The following is a 13658-nucleotide window of genomic DNA, read 5'->3' on the forward strand; positions in this document are numbered from 1 at the left end:
GCGGACTCAGGTGAAGATGCTCGGGCGCGCGGCGACCTGGGGCGCGCTGCTGCTGCGGCTGCTGCTGGGCTGCGCGGGGCTGCGCGGCGTCCTGGGGTCGTCGCTGCTGACAGGTACGAGGCGGACCGAGGGCACCGAGAGGGGCGGAGGGGGCCGAGAGGACGGAGGGGACAGAGAGGGGACGGAGGGGCCGAGCTGGGACCCGGGGGCCGGAGGCGGCGGTGCAGCGCGGGAGCTCTGCGGGCCGGGCCGGCGCCTGGCGCAGTGAGGACGCGGTCGGCTCTCCGGGCTGAGCGATTCCCTTATTTACTTATTTCCCGAAGCCTTATCTTCATCCGCTCCGCTCCTGTGCGACGGAGGAAAGGCGGCGTCCCCACAGCTAGCGTCCCTGCGGTCCCCAGGCGTCCCGCGCCGGCGACGCTTTCCAGGCGCGATCCCGGGACGGGCGGGGGCGCGGCGTGTAAAATCGCGGCTCCGAGGGTGAAGACCTGCGCTGCTGCAGAAGGACAAACTTCCCTGACGCCTGGTGCGGAAAAGAGAACGCTGAGTCCCTGTCCAGGGGAGGCGAGGCTCCCGCTCCGCTAGCGCTCCCGGAGCGGGGTCCGAGGCAGGGCCCCGTAAAAGGCCCCGCAGGGACACACACCTGAATTCCGCTCGCAGGGAGCATCTTCCCTGATGCGCAAGTCTGAATTTTTTTTTGCAAACCGGTGTGCTTGTAGCAGAGATGCCTTCCCAAAGGACCGGGTATTAGTAGACATCCAGCGAGATATTGTGAATGCGCCTGAACCAACTGCAAACAGAAAATCTACCCATATATGTATTAGTTTTTTCTTTAAAAGCTTTTAAAATAAAAATATTTAAAATAGATTTGGATTTGTTTTGGTAAATTTTATGATTTAAAATTCATTAAGCATTTCTGAAATTTGGATGGGTGTTTCAAGAGGAGTTTTTGTGAAACTTGAATATTTTGTAGTAAGGCCATCGAGCAAGGTTTAAATTCTTAAAAATTCCTTCGTTTCAGGTTCTGTTGCAAAATGTGAAAATGAAGGGGAGGAGCTGGAGATCCCGTTCATCACCGACAACCCGTGTATAATGTGTGTGTGCCGGGTGAGTGTGCGCAGTGACGCGAGTGCCCGGGGTCCTTCGTAAGGACAAGACATTACACGAGATCGCATAACCAGATCGCTAAAAATTGTTTTTCATCATTTATTTATGCATTGAATTTAGTTGAATTTCCGAGTTTGGTGGGTTTGGGCAGTTTCATGCGGTGGAGAATTCTTCTCTTGGACATCATCCTTGCATAAGAAAATTTAAGGTGGACTTCGATGCCACGGCTTCAGTGAAGATTGCAGCCTGCAGCTTCCGTTCCTACCAGTGGCTGTCACCACCACACTTTCGGTGTCGGTTCAGTTTTCTGAGCTGTGCAGGAAAAGGGCGAGAGAACATTCAGGTGCAAAGGTCAGGCTTAAGGCAGTGACAAGGAGAGAGAGATGACAGCCACAGAGGAAAAGCAAGGACAAGCTGTAGTCTTGGATTTCTGTCTCCAGTTCCCTTGTCTTACACCCCAGCTCTCCAGTGCAGTCTTCCTCTCTGATTCGGGAGCCTGAGTCAGAAAGGAGAGAAAGGAGAGAAGGTGTCCTTCCTAGAGAATGACACTCGGTTGTCAGAGGCTCAGTTAACTCAACCAGACAGATTGTTTTAAGCCATTTTAGCTTAATACTTAATAAATCTAATAAGGAACCACTTGGGGGAGATTAAGTTATAGGAATAAGAGTTTCTGGGGTGAAATATAGATTCAGAAAGCAGTGTTTTTGCTGAAGGGTGTTTTACATGCCAGTCACTTTTGGCAAACCGTGGTTAAAAAACTACACATTGCAAAACTCTGTTGGAAATACATCGGGGCAGTCAAACGCAAAGCTCCAAGTGACAGATGATTACCTGTTACCAGATCAACATGTCCTGCGGAAATAGGGAGGAAATCCATCTCTGTATGGGGAAAAGCCAGGCCATCTGGGTTTAAATGCCTGAATTTTCTCATGACAAGAGACGAAGTCAGTGTTGGGAAATGATACATGGGGAAGGCGCGTAAGATGAATGCCTGCATGCAATGAGTTTCCGGTTCTGAAGCGTAAGGAAATCAACAGAAACAGTAAAAATGCCCGATGTTTGCTGAAATGATAAATCTTGCTGCCCAGCAAGAATTGCTGAGAGAGGGGAGCTCTTTAGATTCTGTGTAATCTCGGCTAAATAACTTGTGTGTGGAAAAGAATTTGAGTTTCAACGTTGACTGAGTTGTAGGTTTGCATATTCAGTATGTGTCTCTGTGTGTGTCTATGTGTATAATTTCCCTTTGTCCTTTCTCTTGTCAGTGTAATGTAAGTGAATTATTTCATCTTATTCTCTCAAGATTTCAGTGGAAATTAATCTGACCAAGATGTGCTGAGAGCGCCACATGTGAAAATAGTGTTTCCCTCCATTTATAAAGTTTAAGTGTGCAGTTTGGGTTTTGCAACACATTTCCAAGTAACATTATGAAAGCTCCCTACACAGCACTGTCTGTCCCTTTTTGGTACTGCTAGCCAGGTGGAAAATAGTGCCCATCTTCAAGAGTAGAGACTTAGTAATAAGAAAATGGATATTAGAACCCTGCAATATAGAAGGCAAAGAGTGAGTGTGAGAAGATATATCTTTTGGAATTCAAGTGAGGATACTATTTATCCCAGAAGAACAGATTACATTCACCAGAGTAGTAGGTTCTTTATGTCTTTAACATTTTCTTTCCTGTACGGGAATTGAACCCAGGGCCTTTGCACTGAGCCAACCCTCCCTTTTAAATTTTCAAACATGTTTTTGACAAGCTGTTAAGTTCCCCAGGTTGGGCTTGACTATGAGAGATCCTCTTGCCTCAGCCTTCCAGAGTGCTGGGATCATAGGTATGTGTCACCACACCTGATTGTATATTTTTAGCAGTTAAGTAACATTTGGAAGCTTCTGGCTTGGGTAAGTGCTTGCTGTCAGAGGTCCTTTCTGAAGACCCTGGCAGCAGGACTCAGCTCAGTGATAGGTCACCTTGGTGGGATTTAAGGTGACAGCTGCACAGGGCCAGCTCTGCACAGTCCCCAAAGATCCCCAGACTCCTGTAGTGAGTTGGTAAAGTGGGGTGAGAATCCATGCACGGCCTTTCCTCTCTTCCTTGTAATTTCCATGGGACTCACCAGGGTCTGTGGATTTCAGCTCCCACCCAGTGGCTGGGAGGCTGCTCGGCACATTCAGCACTTAGGTGGGAGCCACATGTATTCAGTGATCTGAAAATATTAGCAAGCAAACATACGGAGCACTTTTTATTTGCCAGGCTCTCACCAACTGCATTCCTTCATTTCATCCTTATGAAAATCTTTGGAGCATTTTGGGTCTGCCTTAAAAGTGAGGAAACTGGGCCGGGGATATAGCATAGTGACACAGCACCTGCCTGGCAAGCGCAGGGTCCTGTGTTCGATTCCTGGTACCAAAAAAAGAAAAAATAAAATAAAAGTGAGGAAACTGAGATATAGGAGGTTAAATGGCCCTTGAAGGTCATATTTTTGTGAATTTATTTACTTGTAGACAGAATATCTAGTATTTTATTCACCAGCATAGCAGAGCTGGTCTCAGATGGTCTGTCTTTAAAAGAGCACGTGCCTATCTGCGGCCAGGAGAAACAGGCTGGTGTTAAACACGTGAGAAAGCAGGGGGGAACAGAAAGACCATCGAATCATTTTACCTTTTGGTGTTCCTTGAATTATTTTGTTTTCTTCTTTTGAGCCTTTTAGGATTTGTTAATCATATTCTGTGACTTTAGCTGACCTGATCTTGAGCTAGGTTTATGCATGTTTACTAGAGGGTACGTAATAGTCTCAACTGAACTTTGGACAAAGAAATAGTCTTTCTTAATTTTTGTTGGTCCAGCCTTCTGGAAGAAATGTACCTAAGGCTGGGCATAAACTCATATCTTATTTCATAACATGTACTAAAAATGCCCCCAAAACCTAACCTCAGCGTATGCTTAAAAAAGCTGTGAAATGTTTCAGTTGGGAGGAAATTGGTGGCAGAGTCCTGCGTATAATTACAGTGTCAAAGCTTGAAAAAGTCCACAAAATCAGCATGGCCTGATTTAAACTTTAAAGCTCTGAAATACTTCAAAGGTGGACTGGGCTCATTTCTGTGGAGTTTGTGGGAACGACGGTGTGTAGCGGCCACAGGAAGCAGGACTGAATACTTTTATTCGCACCTATCATCCTCTGCATAGACCGAGCATTGTACCAGACCCCAGTTGTGGTCCAAGAATAAGCTGATTGTTCCCTGGCACGGCGACTGCTTTTATGTGGGTGGGGCTTGAAGCCTTGGTCCATCTGCCGGTGGTGGTGGCCCAGGGTCTCAGAGCTGGGCATCGGCGTTGGCAGTAAGGACGTGCTTGCTTTGTTGTCTGGTGGGAAAGCAAAGCACCGCCTTTCTCACTGTACAAAGTGATCACTTTCGGAGCTGAGGGAGGGAGGCCCAGACCTGTTACTGCTCTGTTTGATCATTTCCCCTGCTTGTCAGAATTGTTTTTCTGATAATGCCCAGGAAAGCACATCACTGCCTGCTCTGGAGTCCAGCTGACAGGACCAGCCAGTCCCGGGTGAGTGAGTCTGCAGTGTGAGTCTGGACCCAGACACCCCACACTCACCCTGTGTGCGCAGAAGGCCCCTTTCCACTGCTGTGGCTCAGTGGCAGAAGCCAGCAAGTTCAACCAGGACTGGAAACTGAGGAAACCAGAAATCAGAGCTTGGCCTGGCATGTATTTTGTTCAGTGAAATGCGTTTTCTGAGGCTGAAATAGCCTCTTTGGAATCTGGAGGTGCAATGTAGCAGCGGACTTGGCTGGTGAAAAACCACGTGGCACTGGTGTTACAGGAAGCAGGGCGCCGCCTTCTCCAAACCAGTAAAATAACGAGCACAGAGCTCACCTGACTGCTGTCTCCCCTGCTTCACCACAAGTGTCCTCTGCCCAGCAAGTGGCCACCAGCATCTCAGCCTCTTTATCTCCAAGAATCCTCCTGGCTTCCACTGTTCGCATTACCTGGCTGCAGGACGGTCACCCGTGGTTTGAGTCAGCGCGTGTTTGAGGAGGAGGAGAAACCGCCTGGCATTGAGTCCTGTGTGTGCCCGAGGGGAGGGGAAGGGGACGTCCTGAGCCAGGCTGTGATCAGAGAGACGCCCCCTGCAGGCAGTGTGTGCACACCGGAGCGCCAGACTTTTCCTCTCTAGACCGTGGATGCTCACTCAGGAAGTGATCAGATTTATTTACTATTTAGTTGTTTTCACTTGTTTAGAAGGTGTGGTGGCCAATTGTCTTTCAACAGAACAGCTCTAGGGGAGTATCTGACTCAGGGATCATGTGGGCCAACTCACAGACACCATTTCTGAGTTGGTGGTTCTCATCCGTGCTCTGTCCAGGCCCAGAGAAGCGCAGCGAATCTCCTGAGGCCACACAGTGAGCACAACACTGAACTGGATGTAAAGCCAGTTTTTTGTCAAGTAAGCCCTGCTGCTTCTGCGAGTCATTTGCTGCTTGAAGTCCGTCTACCGATGCTTTCAGAGGCTTCCGAGAGTGGTTTCCACCTCCACAGAGCCAACCGCAGTCTCTTTGCGGGGAGGCAGAATGGTTTCGATCTGGTCTCGCGGCTGGCTGTGGGATCCTGCGAACCTTCCAAGGGAAGCTGAGGCACCTATCATTTTGGCCGGGAGGTTTGGCTCTGACACTGACGGGCCTGTCTTCAAGTCCACCTGCCAGGGAACCCAAGGCACGTGCCTCGGTCTCCTCCTCTGGAGAAGGAGTGGATGTCACTGTGTGCTCAGGGACATGGATGAGATGCGGCAGGTGAGCTTCGGCTGTGAGCTCTGCACAGCAAAGTTCTCTGGAAGGATGTTTTCCTGATGCTGTTGGTCACAGCATCAAGTTTTAAATCCTTATTTCCTCTGTGTATTAGGGTGCAAAGGTTCATTGGGCAAAGATACAAAAAGAAGCCGATGGATGGAGGCACAGGGGTGGTGATGCCAGGCTGTCCTCGTGGGCAGCTGGGCTGAGAGGTCCCCTCCGGGGCTGCACTGGGCTCTGTGTGACCGCTTTCCCTTGTGTGGGCCTTGCTGTGCAGTTTCTCAGGCTCTCCATGAAACCTGAAGCCACCTTTCCATGGAAGAGGGGCCTCCCTTTCTGCAGAGCATTTACATCTCCAGGCCTGGAGGGCTACCCTTGCTCGTACTTTTGTTGGCAGAGAGATGGGTTGGCACTTGGAGCACTGCAGTTCTGGAAAAGCTGCCCAGTGGCCTGGCACCCTGGGGATTTTCCTGGCCGGTCATGTGGACATCTCTGACCTCTTACCAGACCCAAACGTGTTTTTGCTGCCTCCTTGTTCGTGGCTATCTTTCTCTATCCCCTGTGGCTTCCTTTGGTCTAACTGCTCTTTCCTGTGGGCATCAAAGGTGACCATGTTTTAAACATTTGAAAGACTGAGGAGAGAGAGCTGTCCCAGGCTGGAAAGCAAATAGAGGGAGGGCAGGAGAATGGGAGATCAGAGGGATGGAAAATAAAGCCAGTTAATAAAAATTTTGCCAGGTAAAAAGAGAATATCAGGTTTTTGCACTTGCTGTAGTGGCACTTCTGTTCCCTGGTGGTATACAGAGTCCTTTGGGTTATAAAGAAATCCAAATCTCACCACCGCTGATGGCACTGCAGGTCAAGTGTGCTTGCTGAACTTAGTTAAGATCAGCACAGGAGCTGGGAGTGTGTTTTAGACCCGCTGATCCCCAGCTCTGATTCTATAAAACACTGTGCAAGTCACTGGGGATACAGGTTACAAATTCAGCAGTGCTGGTCTTTCTTCCTTCTTCCCACACCTCCTCCCTGCCTCTATTCTATTTCATTATTTTTGCTTCTTCTGTGTTTGAAGCACTGTGCTGGTTGGGTACCTCTGGGAGGGAAAGACCAGTGGGTCTGATTCTTGTCTACAGCCTGGTGGGGGAGGGCACATGTGCAAACGTGCTTTCCAGAAGTGATAAAAAGACTCATGACAGCTTGAACCGGGTGCAGGGGGCATTGGAGGTGAACTCTCCCTTGGTGGGAGGACAGGTGTCCATGCAGAGGGAGTGACTTAGGAGACAGAAGTGTGCATGCTGGGGGTGCTCAGGGCAGGGTCCCGTGTACCTGCAGCCTCAGTGTCACAGGAGGTGGAGACCAGGCTGTGAAGCCTGGGTGTAATGATGAGGGGTCACCACATTCATGCCGTGGCGGGGAGCCTTTCAGTCCTTCTGCACAGCCACAGGGCACAATGGGGTGTGCTCTGCAGAGACTCCAAGAGCTGTGTTCAGGGCACAGAGGCTGGTGTTAGGGAGGTAGGCTACAGGCTGCATGTGCTTAGGTGACAGTGGGTAGCCTGCTGCAGGGTGGGGGTGGGGGTAGAAGGAAGGTGATGGATAAACCGCTGCAGCTCATGCTTTGAGTCTCGCTAATCACTGTCCAGTGCTGGACTATGTGTATGAGCAGACTCCAAACAGCACCCATGCTCACAGTCACCCAAAGGCAGTGCTTGTCCCAGGGAAGATGCCTGGAGCAGCTGCAGCACAGCCCTCTGTGCATCAGCTGTTAGAAATGTGGGTCTTTATCTTTGTGGAGAAATTAGGACTTCAGTATAGCAGTTTGTTACCTAACTGCATAGGAATAAACTTCAAAACTTTGGGGATTATGGGTTAATAATGGCACATGAGTAATTACGTGGAGACAGGCTTATGTGAGCAAAAGGCTGTATTTAATTGTGTCTGGTGCAGACAGGCTGAAATTGTGAATGATATCAGCCTTTGGCCAGAGGAGAAGTTGAGTTCACATAGGGTTTGGGGATGGAGTCATAATCCCAACAAATCTGGATGGAATGTTTAGGGTCAGAGTTCCAAGGATGGTCAGCACAGGTGTGCAGATAGTGCTGGACCTTCCAGCGCTGGGGAGATTGTATGTCCAGTCCTAAATTTCCTTTATGGCCATCTGTTTTGTTTGCTGTGGGCAGCACGGCCCTTGTAGCGGCTTCCTGTTGTTTTCTGAGAATGGCCTGTTTGCAGAGAAGGTCCTGCCGGGTCAGGCATGACATTATGTGTTTGTAATGGGAAGACATCTCCTTGAGGTCTGAGGTTGTGGGTCTATAGTTACCTAGAAGAAGGGTTCTAGTGAAGAGAAAGGCAAGAAAGGAGAGATCCACGGAAGATGGAGAAATAGCCGCAGAGGCAGAAGGAGAAGCCAGAGAACCAGAAGGGAGCAGGCAGAGGCAGATGCTTCTAGAAGATGAAGACCTGCTGGGCAGACACTGCAGTGCAGAGGAGGATGCTGAGGAAGGGACACCTTGTCACCTTCCTGGACTGCGTGGGACAGGGAGCAGTGGCCCTCCCCACCCTCTCGTCCCTGCTGCACACTGCACATGGGATTGAATTGACCATAGTTGGATTTGGTTGAACCCCATTTGGCAGGAATCCAAACTAGGATTGCTATAGGGATTTTTTAAATTTAGTGCAAAAGTCACCAATTTTCCAAACTTTGATTTTAAAAGATCTTAGCAAAAGCGAGCACATAAATACCACTTGACATTTTAAAGGTAAACAAAACTAATTTCATAGATAAGAGTCATATCCTTGTTCCAGACGCTGTTGGAATGTTTTTGTAGTTAAATGCAAAATGCACCAAGCCACACTGAGGCATTTTTTATTAAGAATAGAAACAACAATGTAAGACTCTGAAGTAATACAAAAAGTTACTGTTAGAAGCTTTTAAGTTTGCTCTATTAAATTGCTAATGGTGCTTTAAAAACTAGGATACAATTCAGCATCTTAAATCCAAGTCTTCAGGTAAAATGTTTTCCCTTTTAAAGAAGATTCTCAGGCCCATTTTGTCGGGGAAGGACAGCTGAGGGCAGGTTTTGTGTCTAGAGTTAGGGGTTCAAGTTTTCCCAGCCTCCCTGGCAGCTGTGCATCCCCGAGAGGCTCTCGCTGTCTCTGAGCCCCACCGTGAGTCCTGGGTGGGTCACTGTGGTGTGGACCCTCCCCCAGCCCAGGTGCTGGATGTCACAGGAACCGAGGGGAGGCAAGGGGGTTAGATGCGCTGATGTTCACCAAAGCCATTTGGGAACCATATCTGCGGAATCACTATGAAGGGGAAGAAGTAGCACAGAAGAAGGTGAAGTGCATTCGTGCAGACCCGTGGGGCCCCGACACCAAAGCCCTCCTTGCCCAAATCCTTTGTGTAAAGTGGGAATGCGTCTGCATATAACCTCTGCAGCCCTCCCATATAGACCAGCGCTAGATGCCTTGTGATACTTAAAACATTGCAAATGCCATGTGCTGTTGTTATGCTGTATTGTTTAAGGAGTAATTACAAGGAAAAAAGTCTGCACGTCTAGTGGAGATGCAATTTTCCTCCCTAATGTTTTTGATCCATGGTTGGTTAAATCCCTGGATGCAGAAGCTATGGGTATGGAGGGCTGACTGGAGAGGCCACAGACCAGTCTTCAGTATCTGATGGAGAGGAAACCTTCTTTAGGAATAATAGCGTAATTCTCGCCTCTCCCCTTGGCTGGCTGGCTGGCTGGCTGGCTGGCTTGGGGTGAGTCACTGAATATTCCTGCTTCTCACCATCTCTATCAGGGCAGAACTGTGAGCTATGACAGGTAAGAATTCCCAAACAGGAAACAAAGGAAGCACTTCAGAAGTGACAGCTGCTGCTTCTGTGTGAATGCCATGGAATTACTGCCCAAAGATCCCTGTGATTACAAAGACTGTTCCAATTTCTTGTCCTCATCTGGGAGATGGGTTCACTCCGAGTTTCTCTAGGGAGGCAGTGGGACTGGCAGCGGACTTGCTGTCCTTCTGTATAGAGGCGGAAACCCTGGTGCAGCTGTGGCTGAGCAAGGTGCGTTGCTGGCTTGCTTTCCACCTTCCAGGGTTTGCTTACTCGGTCTGTGTCCATCCATGGACCACTAACCAGTGTCGCCTGTCCAGGGAGGCCCAGTTATCCTTGTGTGGCCTTTGTCATCAGGCTGGGAAATGCCGGGTAGGAGCAAAAATGGAAAGCTTGTCCTTGAGCCTGACACTTCTGAGTTACTGTTTTAAACAGCAGGACATGGTCCACTGTCTGCCTCTGACCAGCCTGGGCAGGGCCTGGTCATACATGGGGAGGGCCCAGAGGACCTGCTGGCTGGGTTCGGGCACATGGGCCTGCAGACTCACTCGGCTTTGTCTGCCTGGGAGCCTGCTCCTGCTTCTCCTCAGCAGAGCGTCCTGCCTTGTAGGCTGAGTACTCGGATGCACTCGGGTCTTAAGAGATGAGGTCCTCAAGCGTCAGAACCTTGTCATGGTCACCCTGTCCATCCCATAGCTTCAGCGAGAGGTTGACAGTCTTGAGGCTTGAGCAGGTGGAGGGCTGGTTTCCTATTTATAGTTGGGTTAGCTCTTGGGACAGCTCCGCCTGAGCCTGGAACACCATGTTCCAGGACCTGATACCTAGAGAGCCCGTCTCAGATACTCCTCTTCCGTAGAACACACATCCCAGACAGTCATTGCAAAACACTTCATTTCCTTCAAAAAGAGTGTGATTGCATTTGAAAATATAAGATCCTTTGCACCTAAAGACACACACACACACACACACACACACACACACACACACACACATTTGTGGTTTTTTTTGTTGTTGTGGTTGTTTTGAGACAGGGTCTCTCAATATGTAGTTCAGGCTGGGTTTGAACTCACTATGTAGCCCAGGCTGGCCTTGAACTCCTGGTGATCTTCCTGTCTCAACCTCCAGAGTCCTGTGGTTATATGTGCATGCCACTATGCCTAGGTTAAAGACCTGGTTTTATCTATGATAGAGGAAACACTCCCTTTGATGTCACAAGCTACCTGGCTGTCACAAAGTGAGGTGACAAGGAGGGAGGTCCTAGGACTCACTCTTCTCTCACTTCTGCTTCCCGAAGTGACCATAAAATGTGTCCCAGTCCCTGTAGCTGGTGTTTCTCTCTCCTTTCAGGGAGGCTGACTCTGAAATCTTGACACAGGCTTTGCTGTTTATATTAGGTTTTGGATGTTAGCTCCCTTGGCTTCTGGGAGCTGACTGTTGAAGGTTGTGTTTTTCTTTGAAGGACAAAGGCCTTATTGTATGTACATGTGCTGTGGTGTAATGAGCTTTCTCCTTCTCTTGAGTGTTAGGTAATGGGTGGTACCCACCCAGCTCTGCAAGGCCAAATGAGATGTTCCTGGATCTGCAAATGCATTGGTGATTTTAAGGTTTCACTCAGGTAACTCACAGAAGAAGACCAGAGGGTGGGGTGAGTGGCATCTTTCTGACCACGGCATGTCCCCCAAATGCCCCACTTTGATGAGTCCATGAGTCCTACACTGAGTGGCAGATGGTCCCACAGAGCCATTTCAAATAGAATGGCGGTGACAACTAAAACCAGGAAGATAACTATCATCACATTTTAACGGATAAAAACACACATTTCCAAACTAACTCTTGTATTCTTGTTCATTTATGTACACTTTGGGCAGGTGGTTTTTTGTGACTTTTAGCACTGTAGCATTGGCCGAGTATCTTATTTTTAGGCTTGGTATGGCCGCTGTGCCTCTGAGGGGTGCTGCTGCCCTTGTGGCTACGGGTGACCTCAGGAAGCCTGTTTATTTCCAGGAGAGACTCACCTGGCCCAGAGAAAGGAGGTCTGAGAGGTGGAAGCTACTTTTCTGTTTCCTTGGGTCTCAGTGAGAAGCATTTTTAGCATTTTATTGTACACTTTTCCAGTTTTCCTTAAACTACACTTTTAAGTCTTTTATCCTGAGGTTCCCTCAGAGATGAATCTGTGGCTACAACAGGGACATTAAGGTGCCTTTGACCCTTCCCTGCTTTCAGAGTGAACAAAGTAATGGTTTTTTCTTCTTCATGGTTATTTGTGGAACGTCTTAGTCAAGAACACGGAGCTTATTTTCTATTTTATTTTCTAGCTTGAATAGGGCCCTTTGCGCCCGGCTCCATGTTGGGCTGCATCTTGTCTGTGATTCCCGCTTCTGCCTCTGCTGACCCCTTCCAGGCAACGTGTTTGCCTCATTCCAAGGCTGAACTACCCAGAAATCCATGAGTTCCTGAGACTGCTGGGCCCCACCTGTTTTGTGATTGGTGGCAGAAGGGTAGTGACACGAAGACATTTACGTGACAGCATGCTTTGGTCCCAGGGAATTCTACTTTCTTGAATGGAGGACATGAGGGGTGACTCAGACTTCTCCCCCTTGTCCCCGCTGTCCCAGAGCAGCTGGGGTCCCACCACAAGCACAAGTCTATGTCCCTTATGAGGAAGGAGGCCCATTAGACTTGAGCTGTGACAATCAGCTGTTTTCACACACCTGCAGAACAGTGGTTGTGGTGACTGGCAGGGCCACCAGAGGCAGCTGGAGCCCACTGGTCCCTGGTAAGCTCCAGTGTGGAAGTCCTTGGCCTGGAGAGGTGGCTTGGGAGAATGTGCAAAGGGCTGCCTGGTGGGAGGGCAGGACCTCACCCTGTCTGTGACTCTCAGCTAGGGTGGCTTTTGCTGAGGAACTGTGTGTTGTCGTCCCACCTCCCCCCACACTTGCGGAGATGGAGATACAGGCAGCGGGCTGAGGGGAGTATTCCCCTTTCTCCCTGAGTGCCTGCATGTGTAGCGGGGTGGTTGGGATTTATGAAAATAGTGACTTTTTTGTTTCATGTAAGCCATGTACCGAGCGAAGGCAAAGAGAATGTCTCTTCATCATTGTGTACATGCCCTGGCCATGTTACAGAAATTTAGAGCTTACAGATTTGAGGAAAATTCGAGGAAATTTTTGATATTTGTTGCTGACTTCTAGAAACAGCAATTTCAGGAGGTTCAACCTAATATGTACTTCAAACATTTACAGACTTTCAAAGCAGGTATTTATCTCATGCGGTATTAGTGATGTTCCTGAGTGAGGAGGCCTTTAGGTCCAGGGTGATTTCCCCTGGATTTGTGAACTAAAATCTGGAGATGTGGTAAAGCACCCCTCGCTCTGTGGACCTCCAGCTCCAAGTCTTCAGTCTTCTCTGCACCCCTCCAGTGCCCTGTGAGGCCGAGGTGGCTGAGGGGGAGCAAGGCTCAGCCCAGTGGGGACAGGCGGCAGGGACCCTGCAGGATACTGGGACTTCATACCAGGGCCCAAGCAGCATTGTGATTGATTAATGGTCGTTAAACCCATCACGTATTTATTGAGCATTTATGATAATAATGTCCTGCGGCACTGCAAGATTAGAGAAATGCTTTTTACATGAACAACAAGATTAACTTATGTTGGAGGAAGTTTCAAGTTAGCTAGTCTTTATTGCTTTAGAGTTCTTTGAAAGTTGATTAACTTCTCCAAGACAGAGATCTGAGATCTGGGCTGGAACTCTGGCTCAGCCAGAGCAGACTGGGTTTTCCTGTCTGTGCTGGATTGTGTGTGCTTGTGTGTGTGTCTGTATTTAATGCAGCATTTAGAAGAGGCTTTCCTTGGGGCTGGGGATTTAGCCCAGCGGCACAGCCCCTGCCTGGCAAGCACAAGGTCGTGAGTTTGATTCCCAGTACCAGA

General features: G+C 49.0%; 1 protein-coding gene across 1 annotated transcript in view; it reads left to right on the forward strand.

Annotated features, from left to right (window-relative positions):
* Positions 1 to 10: 10 nt before the first annotated feature.
* The window catches only part of LOC102004870 (BMP-binding endothelial regulator protein), a gene marked incomplete at its 5' end in the record, with an annotated part of 243075 nt that continues 229427 nt past the window's right edge, over positions 11 to 13658 (forward strand). Inside the window, 2 exon segments of the mRNA XM_005414284.2 lie at positions 11 to 113; positions 1022 to 1107. Coding sequence (XP_005414341.1) covers positions 17 to 113; positions 1022 to 1107 — 183 coding nt within the window.

Source organism: Chinchilla lanigera, unplaced genomic scaffold (genome assembly GCF_000276665.1).
Source record: "Chinchilla lanigera isolate Chin_1 unplaced genomic scaffold, ChiLan1.0 scaffold00181, whole genome shotgun sequence".
Classification (NCBI taxonomy): Eukaryota; Metazoa; Chordata; class Mammalia; order Rodentia; family Chinchillidae; genus Chinchilla; species Chinchilla lanigera.